This window comes from Sinocyclocheilus grahami, unplaced genomic scaffold (genome assembly GCF_001515645.1).
Source record: "Sinocyclocheilus grahami isolate Dianchi unplaced genomic scaffold, SAMN03320097.WGS_v1.1 scaffold46.1, whole genome shotgun sequence".
In the NCBI taxonomy this organism is placed as follows: domain Eukaryota; kingdom Metazoa; phylum Chordata; class Actinopteri; order Cypriniformes; family Cyprinidae; genus Sinocyclocheilus; species Sinocyclocheilus grahami.
The window spans coordinates 1,843,687-1,864,189 of record NW_015505225.1 but is presented as its reverse complement, the minus strand read 5'-3'; the positions used below and the strand labels follow the sequence as shown (position 1 = coordinate 1,864,189).

Here is a 20,503-nt window from a genome sequence, read left to right as displayed (position 1 = left end):
ACCGTCAGACATTCAATAAAATGTAATAAAATCAGGGAATATCAGGGGGAGCGGTCACTCTAGAGGACCTCCTCGCCACACTTCACCTCTGCAGAGTACATCAGTGTCAGACAGGCTCTGCTAAGTTTTATAGTTTTAGAATATTTTAAATCCTAATGTTATTATTTCCTTTGTCACAGCCATGATATGTCAACACCATCTTCCAATTTCTGAGGAAATTATTTGAAATATTTAGATAATTGTATTCTCCTGAAGCAGGTTCCATTAGCATCTAGCATCAACAGAAACAAATAAAATGGCTACTACATGAACTCCATTAGTTTTGTGAAAGAAATGCCAAATTTGTCAACACCGTCAGATGTCACCACCATAAGATTATGTTCCAATGATAGAAAATGGCTACCACATGAACTCCACTGGTTTTGTGAAAGAAATGCCAAATTTGTCGACACCGTCAGATGCCACCACCATAAGATTTTGTGTTGCAGTGATATATCAAAATACTTCAATGTGACTCTTGAATAAAAGCTTTATAAACAATAACATACTCACTGTTTGTTTTAATACAGTAATTGACTGATTCAATGTATTTGATAGTTAAAATGACTACAAATTCAGGTTTTCGTCACCTCCGTCAGATGTGTCAACTCCGTCAGTTGAATATTTTGATAATATTTCATTATGATATTTTATATTTGTTGTGGAATTGTTGGTCGCGTGTGAAAGTGTAATCTGTCTGCTAACACGAGAATGTGTTTTGAAATGTTAAAAACATCTTGAATGCAGTTAAAGGTAAAGCTGAAATTATATTACGCAGTCCAAGCTAAAAAAAAAAAAGCACATTTTGTTAAAAAAGAGAAAAGTTGGGAGGTTGTATCAAAGCATAGCTCAGTAGCTTAGTACACATAAGATACATAAATATAGTTTAATTTGTCTGAGTACAAGGTTTTATTTTTTCAGTTTTGCACCCTGTTTTGTCCCACTTCTCAAGAATGACTGATGGGCTCTGGTTTGTCCCAGGGGGCGCTAAACGTCACTTTGAGCATCTTACAGTTTTTCTGAAATGCTAAAACACTAAACCAATCTCTGAACCAAATTCTCATTAGCTTAAACCAATTTGCCAAATAAAGCACTCTTTCTGCTAAACCTTAAACACGTTCAGGCAGTTAGGATCTATTTGCAGATCTCATGCACTCTTTTTGCAAAACTCTAAACACATTCTCATTCTCTTAAAAACATTTATCACACTGTGATGCATTTGTGCTGCAAAATGCTAAACACAAGCAGCAAAAGTTAAATACAACTAAAGCGCAGTTGTCATCGTTTACACACAACGATTCAAAATTGTTCACGCTTGTTTCTAATGATGTGATCAAACCAACTGCACAAAATATGAGCCAGTTCAGAGTGCACAAGTGACACAGGTGACTGAATGATGATGATACGAACAATATGGAAACAATCTGAGGAGGAGAGGAGGAAGAGTACATGCAAGAAGTGGAGGATGGGGAGAGGAAGAGTAAGGCTTAGAGAGTGTTATCAAGGCTGGATCTGTCAGACCAGAGGGTTTTTTCTCTTTGTCTAGCAAAAAAGACAATATTACTTGTGACGTGGACAAAGTCCTCAGGCCGGACTCAAGCACGAAGACATGATGCTGAGACAGAATGAATCTCTCATTGACCCCGATTTTACAATTGCACAACTTACAGTATTTGAGTGTACTGTAGCATGCTATTCATTTAGAGTTTTACAGTATTTGACCTTTTTGGCTTTTGCAGTTGGACTGCAGTATTTTTGCAGTATCCAAGTGCTGAATATATACAAACATTATTCAATATTCAACACAATACTATTCTTGCAGTACATACTGTACAGTAGGGCTATACAATATATTCACCTTACTCAGTTGCAATTACTATACTGTTTTACAGAATTACAAAATTGTTTACTCAATGCAACATACTTTTTTCTGTAATGTTCTGGATGCTGTGTTCTCCATTTTTCTCTGTAGTGTCTAATGAATGCTCTGTAGTGTTTATTTTATTGACTCATGAGTGTGTGATCTGAGAGCACCGTTTGATTTTGAGTGCAAGTGAAGTGGTTTTGCACTGATTGTTTGATTTTGATGGAAAGTGTTTCAGAGGTTTCGTGAATTTAGTTTGAGGATTGGATTTGTGTTTAAGGTTTTGAGAAAATGAGTGATGGTTTCAAGAAACGTGTTTTAGCAATTCAGAAAAACTGTAAACAATTCCCACCAGCAGGGTTAAAACGAGGCCTGAAAAGTTTTATCTTGGTTTCAACAAATAGTCAGTTGTATTTTAAATTTCTATTTCATTTTGTTTTCATTCTATATGCACTTGCAGCCCTGTTACTAAAATGTGGAACATGACGAAATACATTTTAAAATACTGATTTGTTTGATCAAGTGTTATTTTAGTGTCATTGATATACTATTATAGTTTTATTAGTATTTCAAACTAGCTTTTATTTGTATATTTTCTGTGTCCATTTTAATTTTAGTTAAAAATGTTAGTAATTTTGTTGTGCTTTTAATTTTTATAAGGTTTTTATTATTTTTAACATGTCTTTATGGTCAAAAACAAAATAAGATATTATATTTTATTTTATTTTATTTTATTATATTTTTTTAAGTTTTAGTAATAACCATAATAACACTGGTTTGATCTTGGAGTTTTCTAGCAATATACTTTAAATAAATAAATTAATTAAAAAATAAAAAAGCCTCTAATAAAAATATAGCCTTATAAATAAACTAAGATAGATAGATAGATAGATAGATAGATAGATAGATAGATAGATAGATAGATAGATAGATAGATAGATAGATAGATAGATAGATAGATAAAGGAAAGTACTGGAATATTTGTTGAAATAATAGTTTTTTGTAAACATAAGTTGATTAAAAAATAATGTGTGTGTGTGTGTGTGTGTGTGTGTGTGTGTGTGTGTGTATAGTGCTGTCAAACGATTAATCGCGATTAATTGCATCCAAAATAAAAGTTTTTGTTTACATAATATATGTATGTGTACTGTGTTTATTTATTATGTATATATAAATACACACATTCAGTATATATTTTGAAAATAGTTATATGTATAAACATTTATACATTTATATTATTATATTTTATATTATATATAAATATATTTAATACATAAACGTTTTTTTTTCAGAAATATATACATGCATGTGTTTGTTTTTATATATACATAATATATGCAGTACACACTCATATGTAAACAAAAACTTTTATTTTGGATGTGATTAATCGTTTGACAGCACTAATGTGTGTGTGTGTGTATGTGTGTGTGTGTGTGTGTGTGTATATATATATATATATATATATATATACTGTATATATATATATAGTGTTTTTTTGTTTTGTTTTTTGTACCATGGAAAGGGGAGGTGTACTGAGTTTAGCTGTGTAAATGCGTTGGACAAGATTGATATTTCTCTTCCACCCAAGCCCATTCAGCTTTCTGAATAGCCACCTTACATAACCATTAGGATCCACTGAGGAGCTATGAAGGATGCAGTTTCCCCACTGAGAGTGGTGGGTTTAGCTTGAGGCCAGTCTTGTCAGAGTGCCTGATGTGAATACAGGCAGGTTCCAGCAGTGGCTCTGTGACCCAGGTGAACATTAACCCACAACTGACTCAGAGCATCCCACCAATCACCATAAATCACCAGATCCCACAGCATCAGCGCGGCCACTGCTGTCTGTCAGGACTGCCTTTTACAGTATGATCCGTCTCTGAGCTGAAAGGCAGAATGTATTCACTCCTATTTAGACACAAAGCCCGAATGGATCCATTCTCATTCCAAAATCCACTATGCGTGTCTGTGTAGAGAATCGATCAATAAACTACCAAAGCATCACAAAGGCAGGAATGATAAATTCCTTCACACAGTTTGTGGGGTCATGAAAATGTCTGTTTACATACAGTTTCTCAGCTGTAATGATTTCATTTGAATGCAGTGTGTTTCCCCTTAATAGAAGCGGAACAATGAGTGATTAATAATGACATTTTTATTCCTCTCTGCCACATTTGCCTCAAGTCTTCCAGATGCTGTCAAGCTGTCAATGCATTAAGCAGTTTATGGTTAATTTCACTGACTGTATGTTTTCGAATATTTATGAACTGTGTGAATTCAGTGGGATTTGTGAACTGTTTGACAGTGGAATTTAAGATTTGTTATGAATAACAGATCTATCTATCTATCTATCTATCTATACACTTTGTTTCAAAATACAACAATGATGAATACACACACACACACACACACACACATAATTTCAATCAAAATATACATATACATATTTGTGAGTATTTTGTATTTATACATGTACTTACATATTTATATTATTATTTTATATAATATACATTTTATTGTTTTAATTGTATATGTATGTACACACACACACACACACACACACACACACACATATATACATTAGTGCTGTCAAACGATTAATCGCATCCAAAATAAAAGTTTTTGTTTACATATGAGTGTATACTGCATATATTTATTATGTATATATAAATACAAACACATGCATGTATATATTAATGAAAAATATGTTACGTTTATGTATTAAATATATGTATATATAATATAAAATATAATAATATAAATGTATATACATATAATATTTTCAATATATATATATATTGTATGTGTGTGTATTTATATATACATAATAAATAAACACAGTACACATACATATATTATGTAAACAAAAACTTTTGTTTTGGATGCTATTAATCGCGATTAATAGTTTGACAGCACTAATATACAGTATATATATACTGTATATATATATATATATTATACACACAAATATTTATTTATTTTTATTGAAATTATTTACAGAAGTATATATATATATATAATATTTAAAGAAATTATACAATGTATATATACAAAACATGACAAAATGTCTAATTTTGAAACTTATTTTGATATTATGAACTGTTTGGAACTTCAAAGGCTAATTTAGATCTCAGTTTGAAACAGTGTTACCAATTAGCCCTGGCAGAGATTGGCCTCCTGACCTCTGACCCCTGCTGGGTTCTCCTGTCCATTAAAACCCTTTGGGGCCCAGCTGGAGTTGATGTAGTACCCATTCTCTTCTGCCCACTAAACACACAGCTACATTCAGCTTGTAACTTCCATTTTCTGTCCCTTTGTCCCTTCTCTCTGTTCTCTGTGTGTCCATCTTGCTCTCATGTTGACCTCTGAGTCTTGTTCGGAAGCAAAGATCCAGTCCTTCCCTACTGCGTCTGTTGAACCATACAATATCTTACAAGAAACGTGGGAAGATGAAAAAAGTTTTTATTTTTTTATTGTGTTTATGCCATTAGTCTTGTTAAAATACAAGAATTACAGGCCTGCATTTACAGTGCTGTCCTTGAATTGAGTTAAAACAATAGTTATAATCATTGTCGTTGCTGTATTGTTGTTGTTGCATTGTTAACTCAGCACTTCCTCAGAATGCTAATAAGCATTTGTCTCTCTCTCTCTCTGCTCTTTTACAGGCAGCGCAGTAAAATAGAGAAGCAGTAAGATCTTTAGTGGCTCCCTGGAAGAAAAATCAAAGGCCTCATTGATAACCAAACAGGGCGACATCATTGGGTTACAAGTGTATACTCAGCAGGACGCTCTCTTTCATAACTATGTTCAAATGAAGACAAAAAAGGCCAGAACAAAGTTTTAAAGTCAGAATAAAGTGTAACATGGCTACAGCTTGAGCTGCGATCAGCATTCGCATCAAGCTAACAGAATTACTCAAAATATGCTTCTGGGTGTGTCTTCAATTATTTTTATGTGCTGCTATTGGCTGATTATTACAACTAACAGAATATATTTATTTTATTTAATATTTTCAAATGCCTCATATGCATATATTTCATTGTTTCACCCTTGTCCCTTTTGATCTTAAAATATGACAAATCAAATAAAAAATTTGTCAGCCTTTTTAAACATGAACCATTTTAATATTTATTGTATAAAACTGATTTATATTGATTTTAAAACAAATATACGACTGTCCCACATTACCAAGGAGACAGTGTAAGTGAGATGTGAAGTTTGAAGAGAAGAAACAACAGAAAATATTATTCCTGTATGGATTGTTTAATGAGCATAAATTCCAGTCAAGTTATATGTATTCACAAGTATGAAATCAATGCTAGCTATGAAATTACCTTTAGCAAGACGAAAGAGTCAAATTATTACAGAAGTTTGACATTTTCACCACCATCTTTTCTGCCAAGGAATGTTATCAAACAAAATGCAGATGAGATGATTCCAGTGATGGAAATGAAATTTGTTACGTTTGTTTATTCCATGAAGAGCTATTCTCACAAACACCCATCCAAACTCCATCCTGGTGGCCAAACTGGAGTGACACAACAGTCAAATCAGAGTAATGTCTACATACACAGACAAAACGTGTAATTGTGAATGAGGAGTTAATTAAATAAAAATAGAAACTACAACGCTTGTTTTATTAAAAAGGCCCTTGTATAATAAGCAAATGTTGTGTGTGTTCAGTTTGAGCAGAATGAGGTAAATTCATCTAATTACAGCATATATTGTCTTGAGGGAGCCATGTTTTCCCAGCATACTCTTCCACCCCAACAATGTGGCCACTCTCATTGTGTGGCATTGGCATGAGTTTCATTCCCATCAACAATATGCGGCTCATCCTCCAAGTTTAGTAATAGCCTAAGTGGGGAATTTTAAAAACTGTTGTTTCAGACCTGTAGGAGGAAAACAAAAAGCAACAGGGAGGTTTTCTTCCAGACAGGCACTCGATCCTCACTCACTCACGCTGCTGAACAAAATACAACACAACATATTTGAAATATCCAGCATTTTTCCCAGACTCAATCCTGACATGATCCTAATCCTAATGAAAAGCACGTGGACATAAAATATTGTCCATTTTAATTCCTAAAATGAACTATTAAAGTGATAGTCCACCCAAAAATGACATTTCTGTCATCATTTACTTACCCTCACATTGTTCCAAACTTGTGTGACTTTCTTTCTTTTGCTGAACACAGAGAAGATATTTTGAAGAATGTTACAGATGACGGTAACCACTAAAATAAAAATACAATGAAAGTCAATGGGTACCGTCAACTTTTTCAAAGTTTGGCTTTTTTTTGTGTTCAGCAGAAGAAAGAAACTCATACAGGTTTGGAATGACATGAGGGTATAAGTAAATGATGACAATTTTCATTTTTGGGTGACCTATACCTTTAAGTTTGAGATCACCACAAGCTCTTCATCCTTAGGTTTACATGATTTAAGAAGATATATTGTTGCAGTAGGGAGAGGTTGGTAACACCCATGTCATAAAAATAATAAAAATAATAAGTCTTGAAAAAATTTTAGACAGTAAAATTGCATAGAACACCAGTATAATATTTAGTATGAGGAAATTCATACAATATGATCCAATTTTTACGTCTGAAATCAGAGACAGACCACAGTTCTCAATCTTGAGAAAAAAAGAAAAAAAAAAACTTTACTTGAACCTTTTTTCGTAAAGCATAAATAATGATTTTAAAAGATTGATTTCATTTTATACAAAAATAATACAATGTGGACAGAATCACATTTTGTATAAATCCAGCATAAAGCAGGAGAATAAACCAGCACTGTAACCTCAGATCAACCGGCAGTGGGAACATAGTCAACAACATTAAAAACAAACATTGAAGTGACCTTTTGACAAGTATTCAAACTCTTAGATGGGGACATGTGCACTAGTTTCTTCAGTTTACCAAAAATGACAATGTCGGTTATGAAATTGTGGACATACATGCCAGCAAATGTGTAAAAAAACAAAGTCAAGAGCCACAATAAAAGCTATTTCACAATGCTTCCTGGTAGTTCAGAGAGGCGTGAGCAGGTAATACTGTTTGAAATGGCGAATGGGCTCAATTTCCCAACTTTTATGAAATTCCTACTGATAACCATTCTGCCGTCCAATTCGACGGGACGCTCTTTTCAGTATCTCTCCACAATGACAATGACAGTTTGATTGGAAGTCAATATTTAGATTAGAAAGGCACGTCACGATTCATGGCCGTTCCTGTCGATATCGCAAAGATGGTGAGCAGCTATGCGGATGGAGTTATCTGTCTCTCTGAATCGACCGTGGAAGTCCTGGCACAGAAAGATGACGCTTATCTATCTGACGACACTAATGCTAATAGTCAACATTGACAGTAGCGTCTATTTTAAAACCAGGCTTGCAGGAAGATCAATAGGTTCAGGTTTTGTTGAATGTGCTTGAACGTTTATCTCACTTTTTAAGATTTGACGTCAACAATGTAGTCAAAAAAAGTCTGAAACTGCATATTCCAATACGTCATACCTGTTCCATAGATTGTCACATCGTGAATCACAGTTTAGACAGATAAAACAGCACACCACATGGACAATCGAATATTTACATCCTTCATACTAACGATATAATAATTGCTTGTTTTTACATTCAACTGTACAGAACATCGTCTAAGCGTTGTCAGATCTCACGGAAGACATCTTTGCATCAGTTACATGTTACAGAAACTCCTACAGATGCTTCGAACATTGGCTGATTGTCATTGTATCCACACAGTTCAATTATAATGTCTTCACTGAGCACAGCGTTCTTATTCCAGGTCTTTCTTCTCCTTGTATCTGTAGCTTTGTCTTGTGTTTCCTATTGGTTTGTTCTTCAGGATCACCCATGTTCCTCAATACGTTTTGTCCATCACTGAGAAGTAAAATACTGTCACTAAAGTGTGTACCCTTGTTGATCGAACAACCTCACAGTGTCCGTTCTCGTCAGTCCTGCATCCCCTGGTTTGTTGACGAACTCCTCATCCAGTGTGCCGCTTGCTCACACTTATTATGGGTTTCCAAAGATACGGGTGCGATGAGGGGGAATGGAGATGGGGACGATGTTCTCTGCGTCAAGGAAGTCAGGTGCTCACCAGGCCTGAAGCGGACACTGCAATATAAAGATAGAAAGAGGAAATGTTCACATAAGCATTCTGTAAGAGTGCGGAATTATCTTATCAGCCACACCTGACCAAATATACACCTCATCCCTGTGCGTTCTTTCCCCATTGTACTCAACATTTTCTAGTATTGTTTGGGTTTTTACTCTTTCTTTGGAGAGGGAGAGGCAGGTGACCCTGTCGTGACCCACTGGCCGACAAACAGCCTCACCTGATAAAGGTGCCGGGCAGCTGCTCAGACTACACTCATTACATGCAGGTCTCCAAATGGAGGTGAGTTTTTGTGGTGGAAAGCTCGGCAAACAGGAGGGTTATAAAGACTAAGCGTGGTTTGTAATGTCCCCCTGAGCACCCACTGCACCGCCCAGTCCAAATACAGCAAGCTGATAAGAGTTTGAAACTGCTCTCTCAGTACTGGGGCGTTGAGGAACCACATACCTGAGATATCTAAATGCTGTGTTTCCGAATTTCTATTTACCTTGCACAGGTGAAATATTTAGGATCTTTGCAATCTAGAATTAAAGACAAGATGTTGATAAGTGGAGCACATGCTGGTAGGAAGTTCAAGCCATCAGGATTGGTGCTGCCAGTGATGTGGAAACGTGGGAAATTAGGCATGTGAAAGCGGGGACTGCAAACCGCACTTCAGGCTAGAGCGGTCAGAGAGCAGGGGAAAAGGGAAGAGGTGTAATTACGGCATACACTCCCGTCCACGACAGGGGAGCCGAAGGAGCATGATGGCTTTGATTAACAGTGAGGATCATTGGACTCTGGACTCAGAAGTGACTTTGCATTGAGAGTAAGGAAAGCATGAAAATATAAAGTGAAAAAAAAACCATAATAATAAATACAATAAAAACATTATCTAAACAAGAAAGAAAGAAAGAAAGAAATGACAAAGAAAGGGAAAGGCAGTTTCATCAATCATGCCGTGCTCAGGCTGGGATCACGGGTGACTGATTGGTCAAGCTGTTCAAAGGAAATAGGAATTCTGAGGAGTATCCACAAGTTGGCTCGCTTCACTGATTGAGATGTGCAACAAATCTGGCCAAACAAAAGACTGCGAAGCGAAGCAGGTTGGGTTTGTGCACAGATTGAAACCATGTTGACTGAAAAACACTACATCAGTCATATTCAGCCCACTCTGGAAATCTTACACATAGCAGAAATGCTGATATAAATGTTGTTTAGCCTGGTGACCATTGCCTGAAAGCAATATTTTGAGTTACATCAAACATACATTAACATTAAACTTTACTGAGAGCATCTGAGACATCTTGATTATCAGAATATAATTTTGCCTTATTTCGTAAATGTAAAAATGTGCAATCCACTGACTCTCACTAGTATACTGAGACCGACTGTGGATTAAAATTTAAACATGTGCAAATTTTAGATTTCCCTAGTGGAAAATAAATATATGAAAATGTATTTGAAATTCATTTATTTCATGTTAAGCACACTACATCTTCATATTTATGTGCTTAATAAAAATACTTTTGGTATACTAAACTGGTTTACTTAAAGTCTGCTGAATTGGAACAAGTAATGGTAACACTTTAGTTTAAGGTATCCTTGTTACACGTACTTACTACAATAATAACAATACATAACTACATGCAAGTAGCCCTAATCCTAACCTTAATCATATAGTAAGTACATGTAGTTAATTCATATTACTCCGAACTTAAATGTATAATTACACTGTAACAAGGACACCTAAAAATAAGTGTAAAAGTGTAACCCACCTAATTTTGTACTTGACACACTTTAATTGTGAGGAAGTAGTGCTAAAATCCAACTAAAGACATACTTAAGTGTATTTGATTGTGCTAAAGTTGAAGTATGCTTCAGGCACACTTGATATATCTTGCATTTAAAGACTTATATTATTCAAAGATCATACAATCCTCATCAATAGTGACATTTATGCATGTTGGTGAATGTTGTGGATGACTGACCTGTTTGCTGGAGGACATTGAGCTCAGCGTACTGAGGCTGTTGGCGTCTGTCACCACCATGGCAGGGGGAAACAGAGACGAGTGAGAATACTGAGGTGGCTCCTGCTTGTGTGGGTACACTGTGAAGATAACAAACAGACGGTCATTTGAAAGTCTTGAAAATGATTTGATCTTGACTAGATGAGTAGATAGTGGCCAGAGGTAGTGGACTGACTGTGTGAGTGTGAGACAGAGGCCATGAAGGGCTGCTGGCTCATGTGGCCGTGTGACTGTTGCATGAGCTGCTGGTGCGAGACATTCAGCTGCTGCGAGAACTGCACCGGCTGCAATGCTGCAAGACTGCCTGCAACGCTGTTGATGACAGGTACCGTCTGCACCTGCGACGTGTTCAAACCTGGATGCAAGAACAATGACATGTCACGTGAAGAATGCATGAAGAATCTGAAATGGAAAGCAAGGTGGTTGGACACTCACTTTGTGCAATGGCCATGACTCCAGAAAGGGGCATTATGAGGTTGGGGGTCTGTTGGTGCATGTGGTGGGATGCATGAATGTTGGTCAGGGTGCTGACTGGAGGAAGACCTCCGCCTGATACCGAGATCTGTGAAGAAAATGCACCAACAGAATGACTCGAATGCTTCTGTCACAACTGTACTCTTATCTTAAGAAGGTATCGGAGACCTGACAGAGACACAAAGCTTTATTTGAATAAGCCGAGTTGAGAGGAAGCCATGCTTAGACAACCGTCTGACTGCTCAGATAAGCTGCTGTCATGCTCCCTTCCTCCTACACGGACTTCCGCCTCCCGTTGACAGAAACGCACCCTAAACCATGATGAATTTGACCTGTAGTGTAACACCGCAGCCTTGCCAGACAAATTAATGCATAGAAAATTGTCCTGAAACAAAAAGCTACATGAGCATCTCACCCAACTCAAACATTAGTATTCAGATAAGCAACTCACTCAACCGACAGAGAACAAGCACAACTCCACCCTTCCCCTCCTCTGCGGGGCATTTAATCAATACAAACAGAATGTTTCTTTGTCAGGTTTGTTGGCACAGCCATGGCCGTGCCCCTTTCTCACTACCACCGGCTAACATTTGCTAAGATTGGCCCTGCGGTGCACTATGGGCCAAGGCCTACTGTCTGCTTCTGGGTTTAGCACAATGCAGCATTTGTAAGCCCACTTTGGGTGAATGTAATATTGGTGTCAACAGCAGATGTGGTGTTATTTTATCAGGGCTCAGAAGTGCTCACCATCTTGGCATCAGGTGACAGGAGGCTGTGGCTGGGGTCCAGAGCCCCTGGAGAGACCTGCTGTAACACTGACTGGCTGGTTGACATGGCATTGCTGCTATGGTGGTTGATCGTTGTGGAGGAACTGACTTCACCAGGACCTTGCTGGCTGTACCGGACACCTGTTGAGGGAGAAAGCAAGAGAGAAAATGGTCAGATTTAGTCTCCTGACCTGTCTCTGTTCTGTATCTGTTGGTCGCAGACAAATTAGGGCAGAGCAAACAAACTGGGGCCTCTGCACCTGGTCCCTGAATGGTCAAGGTCTTCCGAATGTGTACATGTGGGTTGTCTGCAACTCTAAAAACTATGCCGCTCTGACCTTCAGAACATTATTGGAATAATATACGTCAGGGTCCAAACCTTCTCCTGGAGGGCCACCTTCCAGCACAGAAGAACACATTAAGGTCTTCTGGATTACCAGAAAACTCAAGGGAGGTGTGTTGGCGCACGACTGGACACCCCTGATCTACGTGAAATAAAGCTTTATGAGGAAATTATGTTTTAATTCTCAGTTTTATCTTCTGTGGGAACTCTTGACCATTCTGGGCCACAGGAATCCAGCCTGTCTCCTATGGAATGAATGTTTACCAACCCAAAGCGCCACATTAATAAGGTAAACATTATTAAATTAATGCTAATGTTAGACACATTTTTTTAGTCCAAAAGATCTTCACACCTAGATTCAAATACCAGGGTGACCAGTCAAGCAAGATGATGGCATGGCCAAATGAAATACACCTTTATTTGTGACAGTCTCTTTCCCTGAGTGATGCACCAAACAAAAAGCCCAATGACTAGCAAATCAGCAAAAAATAACAGAAATGTCTTGTAACAAATCAATTGATCCCTCTGTTGTCTTTCATGGTGCAGGAGAACTCAGCAGACACAACTTTGTCTCCCTTTGCACACTTACGGCATTGCCAGCTCTCAACAGTGTCTTGTAAACACCAGCGCAGGACAATAAAGCACTCCATTGGGCCTACAACCTGCTCAGCACACAATGGGCCAGCAACCATAAACAGTCATTACTTTACTACCGCTCACCGACTAAAAGTGTCAGGGAGAGAGAAGGCTATTGTCTGACTCAGTCAGGCATTCACTCTGACTGCAGGGATCTCCTCTCACGTTCAGTCATTTAGGTCTGTGCTGTCTGGGCCATGCTGACCAGCAGGAGGGCTCCGTTTCTCAGGGAACCAGGAACCAAAATACAACTTCTGAGAATGCGACATAAAAGTTACATGGAAGTCATAATTACGCTATTCAGAAAAGCAACCAATGCTCATTGCAATATCTAGACAATGTACAAGGTCATCAGCTGATGCGATCTTCTCAAAATAGCTAAATATTGACTGATCAGTCTCCCTGGGTTGTGTTTCCTAAAAGAATTGTTAGCAAACTATGGGCGCAAGTTCCACTTAATGACAGAACTTGCAACCATTGTTGCTTTTGGGAAACGCACCCCTGAACAATGTTTTGGTCTGTCACTTCTTATGAATCGGTTTTCTTTTGTTTAACAATGCACTTTGTAATCGCCTTTTGGTATAGCTAGATCGAGACGTACAGTACATGTAAAAATTTCTACCTTGGTTAAAGGGCAGAGGGCGGTGGGAAATCCTAAAGGGGAGTGGTAGCAGTAGACTTCAGCAGGTTTTAAAAGGTTCAGCTCTCCCTGGGACGCATGTAATATCAAAGCCTTGCTCTTCATCCCCAGGCAGTGCTCATTATAGCATTGCCGCATATGAGAGGCCTCCTGGGTCTTAGCAGGACGTACGTGGCCTTTCAGCCTTTCCGTGTCCCCCAATAGACCAAGCAAGGACAGTTGAACTCTTCTGTCCTCTGCTTGTCCTTTGCTTTTACATTCAGGGGAGGGGCCATATTACTTATAGGATACATTTTCTGGTTTCCTTGCTCATGGGGTGACAGTCTCAAATGAAAGTTTCTTTAGTTTCAAAGATTAATAGCTACAGTTTTAGTGTTTCCAACATATTTTACCTAGATAGGATCAAAGAGCATTCTGGAAGTGGATTGCTTTCCCAACAGCACCACAACACAAACACAGGGAAGATCACAGCCAGCCCCCAAAAGCACATATCGGTTGACCTTCCAGCAGCGGCGAATTGGCCTGTCTGTTATCAACAGGCCAAACCAGAATCAATAAAAAAAGTAGTCTCTCTCTGATCTGACCTAGTAACGACCTCTTTAACAAAACCTGGGTTGCATAGTTTCCGAGAGGGGGGCTGAGACCGGGAATCACCCAGTACCCTCCATACCTTAAGCAGAAGGGGCTCATCAGTCCTGTCTGGCCCAAAAAGAGCCAATAGTCCAGCGGACAGCTCCTGCTGTTCTGCTCAGAGTCCAGCCACTGCCTCTATAAAGGTGAGAGGGGCTTTGAGGTGTCCCTCCCCCTGGTCCAGCAGAGATAAATGAACCTTGGTTACAGTCACTGCAGTCTTCTAATATGCCACAGACAATAGGATTCCCTGCTGGGAGAGGGTAAAGAAATCAGGGAAGAGGGGAGTCCCTTATCAAAGGCCTGGGAGATGTAGTAGCCAAAGACTTTAATTGTCAATTAAGCATGCATAATACAGGCCATGCCCTGGCAACGTGATGAGGGGTCCTGCTGTGCCATTCTTGTCAGGCCAGCTTCTGACACCAAAAAACAGCTGATGCTGCTGGCAGGGACACCTTGTAAGTCCCTCGACTAGGAGCACAGAAGAGAAGACCGACCCCATCTCGTTCCTCCCTCTTCCTATCCAAATGAACACCCAACCTGAGGTCACTAACTGGTCAGGTGTGCAGAGGGAAACACCACACACAAACAGACAAGCCACTCATTGCCATGCCACAAGCCCAGAAACAAGCAACACACCCACGGCAGAAGCGCTCGGACTCAAACATAAAAGAGCAACAATAGGTAATAAGCTGGTTGAGTCAAAGAATGTGTTGCTTTTACTGCCCAAGTCTTGCCATATCAAACTAAGTCAATAAATCTTTCTGGGAATACAATTCACCAGATAACGGAGGAGTGGGGCCTGCAGTAAACCGCAGTGACTCTACAGGTAAAACTAGGCCTCGAGAGTTAGCTGAGCCGCATGACCCAAGGATGACCCCGAGTCCCATCCAAGGGTGGCTGCTCTTTGTGTCTCACTCTTGCCTGCTGACTTCAGTAGAGCGAGATTGCAGGTACAATGCAGATTGTTCTTGGTGTGTGTTTCAAAGCTGGGAATAACAATGCCATTTGCTCAGCTCACTCTGTCACTCTCATTGATCACTGCCGCTTTCCCTCTGATCTCATCAACTACGTCATCTCTTCTTCAACTGCTGGAATGATGATGATCAAGATTGTCCTAATTATCATTGCCAGACTATACTGTCAAAACGGCCAATGATTGTATTTTCAAACCTTTAGCCAGATTCACAGGCTAATAGGAATATCAAATAATATACGTGAGATTACAATGAATGTGTCAGTACCTTGCATCTTACTTGGTGGGGAGTTGCTGGTTTGTGGGTGATGTGGGGAACTGTGTGTAAGAAGGGAGTTCAGATTGTGTGTTGGCCCACTATAGGCATCCATAGCCAGTTTTTGTCTAAAGGCCTCTTCCTTTCTCCTGTTGGCAAACCAGTTGTAGACTCGCACCTCCGTGACCAGGTTGGAGCCAAGCCCGTGAGCTTTAGAAGGTGATACTCCTCTCTGGAGGCATTCAGCTCTAAATATTGTCAAGAGAAACATATTAGCATAACTGGGATGAAAGTGAGGAAGTAGTTTTGACATTCACAGCAAGTCCATCCATACCGGTTGCACTCCTCCACCAGTGCCTCCCTCTCCTCTTTGCTGGGGTTCTTCTGTCGTTCATAAGCCTGGTAAAGGATCTGTTGGGATGCAGGCCCCCATTTGAAGCGGTTGCGTCTCAATTTCTTGCATGCAGGTTCAGTTCCAGCATCGTCCCCTGTCTGCACCATGCCCTGCCCAGACTGACTGAACTCGGAGAAAAAAAGTAGCACCTGATCCTGGTTGGCTTTGTCGGACATGTTGCTGACAGTGCCTTGCGAGGCCTGGTTGAATTCTGAAACACAAAAGTGAGGGATTTTGGTGTCACTTGCTAAATTTTCATATAAACATTCAGGCTGTGATGTTACACCACATGTGTGATAACCTTTGACCCTTGGTCATAATTTTATATGACTGCACTCTTTATATGTCATTGTGCTTTTTATGACAACATAAATACAAAATGGGTGACAAAGGTGATACAATAAGATAAAAATATATATATATAGTCAGTATATCTCTAGAAATCTAAAATTGCATCATTTTGGAAAAAAGGAATGGATTTTTTTTTTTATTCTACCGGAAAGTGTTGCTTGATACTGTTCAGTTTCATTCAATCGAACCAGGAAGTTTAATATTATTCAAACTGTAAAATAGAAAACGATCACATGCAGCAAGAAACACAAATATTAACTTACGTCGCAAGATCTCCCGCTGTTTCCTGACGTACCAGGTGTAGAGCGCCGCGCGTTTCTGCGTTTTCATAGGCGTGCCTTTATTCAGGTGCTGCGACAGGTGCGACTGATTGAGGCCTGTCACATCCACCACCTCGCGCTGAGGGATATTGTGCTGCTGCATGTAGCCTTTGATCATGCGGGCCGCGCGCCACGGGTCCACCCTGAAAAGACCGGAAACATAGAACATAACACTCTCATTTTATATGATCTTATTAGCCTGCTTTTAATTGTTGGTTTCGCCTATTTTACATTTATGATAGCGTATTTATAATCTGTTTAACATGTTAAATTCTGTAAGTGCGGTCAATTGTTCCCAGCGCTAATAAACAATCGTTAATCAGTGTATTCAATAGGTTGTAAATAATTCCAAAGGTTAAAGAATTCATTGCGTGCGCGCAATTCAACCACTGATTTAATTACAAAAGGACAAGTTAGAGACAAGTGAAGGACAAGTGAAGGCAGCTGTAGAATATTATAAAGCCATTTCGAAACAAAATACTCGATCCTAAAATGTAGATCAACATGGTTTCAAACGTTGCTTTAGAGAGGAGAAAATACTGCATCAGTCGAAAATGGTTGGTTTAAATTAGAGAACGAATTTGATATGACTTTTAAAAGTCTTATCTAGGCTAAATGTAGCTTAATAAAAATGTAAATACGGCATTATGATATTAGCTTCAAAATAATATTTTTACTCATCAATACAAAGGGGCTGGATACTAAGAACTTTATTCATAATACTTCTTGAATAAAAAATGCCGTCCACATACAGCTACATTTATCTAGTGAATTTGAAGTTAATAAAAAAAGAAAAAGGGCTATCTTTCTAACTATCTATCTATATATAAGAAACAAAGAAAGAATTACTCGGAAACATCTGAGTGTGTATGGTTAAGATTGCTATTAATTCAACAAAAATAATTATCTATTAGCCTACCAATTATAATACGGATACTAGCTTATTATATAAAGCGGTGTAATGTTTATTAGGTTATTAGTTAAGTAAAAATCAGACTCACAATGTAGGTAGCCTAATAAAACGAAGAAAAGCGAGCAAAGCATTGTCGAAAAGCGGCTATTGAGGTAAAACGAAATGAGGTCTTACCATTTTTTTAGCTTGGGCTAAACTTCTGCTCCTGAAATCGGTCCAGACGGTTTGATTTGGAGACTGACCAGACCTATGTCTGTGAGCGAACTTGGTTTATAACTTTCGACAATGAATAACTGATTTCCATTCACGCTAATCATTCGTCACTGTGTGTCTTTCAGTTGATGATTTATAGGATCAAATTAATAACTCAACTCCACGTGCTTTAGTTTTGATTTTCATCTTTATTTCGTGACGTTGATGCAGCTGTAAAGATTATAGAAATATGCTTAAGTATAAAAAGAGTAATATTATGCAATTAGATTTTCATTTATAGTCGGTGTGATATTTTTGGCAACTATTGTTTTTAAATAAACTACATTAAAATAATTATAGTGGCAAATAATGGTAATTATGATAGTTCAAAAATGATCACGAATATTTTTACGTGGCCTAAAATAAATGTAATTAGCTAGCCTATTCTAAGAAATCAGACAACAGTGCGCGTGTTTTTCTTTTCTTTCGAGAGTGCAGAGGAGGTTAATAATAAATAGATCTTCTTTAGTTGATATATCTCTAAGCTAAAGAAATAACTCGTAGATAATTAGTAACCAGAATGTGAAAAGAGGAAACACTGGCGCGTGCTTTTAAATTTGTAAACACCGGTAAGTAGATTTCTCTTTTCAGAAAAATCATCACTGAATGTTACGCTGTTCAAATGTTTTCTTCGGTATATTATAACTACATATTTGATGCCATCTATTTAACCTGTCACAATCATTTCTGTTATTTATACTAAATGTTATGGGCTTTCAAAACTTCAGTCAGTAGGGGTTTGATTTTCGGAGGCAATTATAGGCTACTTTTCTATTTTAGTGGATTATTTTTTACAGTATAGCGCGAATTCGTTTTTAGCTATAGGCTATTAGCACATTTTTGGTGAATGTGGATTTTCTCATGATATTAATAAACCTGCTGTAGGCCTATTTAATGCTAATAACAAAAGTAGCTGCTTGTCAAACGGCATAAACTTCACAGTAACAGCCGGCCCTTAACTGCATTACAGTACAATGTCAATTAAGCTACTCCTTGCTTGTTCCCCCCCCACATGTATCTCTTTAATTTGTATATAAAGCAAGTGATAATAGCAGAAGCAGAAACTTACGCCAAAATTCGCTCGATTTCTGCCCTCTGCTCCGCCGCTTCCTCTGTGTTTTGAGACTGCAGCTCTTTCAGTATCGGCGGTGTATCGTAATCATCCCCGTCCTCTGAGCCCTCATCCCCTGATAACTTCCCTTTGCCGTGTCCATTGGTCAGCGTGTGAAACACCGGCTTTGTATCCGTATCACTGAGTTTGGAGCCGGAGGGGGACAGCTGCAGACTGTCCAGTTTAACTCCAAAAGCGCTCGGGCTCGGGTCCAGGTCTTCCAACGCTTGCAGAAGCACATCTTTAGTAACTCCAGAGTCCAACAAGGCGCTCAGAAGCTCCTGTTGCAGAGATGTCAACTTAGAAACCATTTTTGCAAACATCTAAAAGTTTAGTACGCTAGGAGGTATAAAGAGGGAAATGCAGTAGCCAATGTGAATTATCCCCTCCTCACGCCTCCACTGAGCTCCTCCGAAGACACCTGCTCCGAGAAGTTAGGCCACTTCCCTGTCGGACTGAAAGATATAACTTGCCATGATGCTTCCAGAGGGCAGGCGATATAAAATATGGTAACGAGTGGGAGGCTGCTCAGGGCCTTTATGCAAATGAGCTGTCCCGGGCCATATTGACTGTTTACACACTGCCTGTTATCAGCACAACTCTGAAGAACTTTGGACTCTGTCGACTTTGGTTAATGCGCGCTATAATAATAATAATAATAATGATAATAACAACAAGTTTAGAGCTGTAAGAATATTCACCTATTTACAGTGTTGGGGAAAGTTACTTTTAAAAGTAATGCATTGCAATATCGCGTTACTCCATAAAAAAGTAACTAATTACGTTAGTTACTTTTTATGGAAAGTAATGCGTTACGTTACTTTTTAAAATCTGGACAGGGCTTGCTTGTTTGTTTTTAAAATAAAAAAGTTCTATTTTTGGCAAATATAAAAGCCTTTTCCACACCAAAAGTGAAATGAATAAGCCTCAGACTGAAGGGAAAGTAAATTTACATCCGTACAGTAGAATGCAGAAGAAGAAACTTCAGCAATAAAAAAAGACACACAAATGTTTGTCTAGAGTAATTTGTGCTTATTAGTACGGTTGAACTGGATCATCGAAGGTCAGAAGCAAAGACATTGGTTAATAGAATGGGATTAAATACATAAAGGATATTTGTGTTTAACATTTAATTATTGCAGGTTTGCGTCATATTCCGAGTTGCGTTTTTTTTATTCATTTTGAGGAATACTGAATCTGTTTTTTGTTTCTTTGTGAGTTAGATGAATTAATGCATATTCATATTTATCTCTCAACATGGGGACAGGAGAGCTGTCAATCAATAAATTGGAAAAAAAAGTAACTTGCGTTACTTATTTGAAAAAGTAACTCAGATATTCTCTTGTAAATTAAAAAGTAATGCGTTACTTTACTAGTTACTTGAAAAAA

General features: G+C 38.3%; 1 protein-coding gene across 2 annotated transcripts; it reads right to left on the bottom strand.

The window, feature by feature from the left end:
* Positions 1-7,628: 7,628 nt before the first annotated feature.
* Positions 7,629-19,557, bottom strand: hnf1ba (HNF1 homeobox Ba). Of its 2 annotated transcripts, none has more exons than XM_016268509.1 (9): positions 19,073-19,557; positions 16,782-16,981; positions 16,108-16,378; positions 15,786-16,021; positions 12,273-12,433; positions 11,487-11,613; positions 11,227-11,406; positions 11,013-11,131; positions 7,629-9,041 (listed from the first exon to the last, which is right to left on the bottom strand). In XM_016268509.1, exons 1-9 carry the CDS (start codon positions 19,435-19,437, stop codon positions 9,021-9,023), a joined length of 1,680 nt encoding a protein of 559 aa, XP_016123995.1. In that variant the 5' UTR covers positions 19,438-19,557; the 3' UTR covers positions 7,629-9,020. The 2 variants fall into 2 exon arrangements, with proteins under 2 accessions (XP_016123995.1, XP_016123996.1); XM_016268510.1 differs by having other exon boundaries at positions 15,798-16,021.
* Between the last annotated feature and the right edge of the window lie 946 nt (positions 19,558-20,503).

Coding starts and splice junctions, on each gene's coding strand:
- hnf1ba (XM_016268509.1), bottom strand. CDS start 19,437: ATGTTTGCAAAAATGGTTTCTAAGTTGACATCTCTGCAACAGGAGCTT. Junction 12,434..15,785: donor CCCACCAAGTAAGATGCAAG/GTACTGACACAT, acceptor CTCCCTCAACAG/GTGTCCGGTACAGCCAGCAA. Junction 11,407..11,486: donor AGTCATGGCCATTGCACAAA/GTGAGTGTCCAA, acceptor TCTTGCATCCAG/GTTTGAACACGTCGCAGGTG.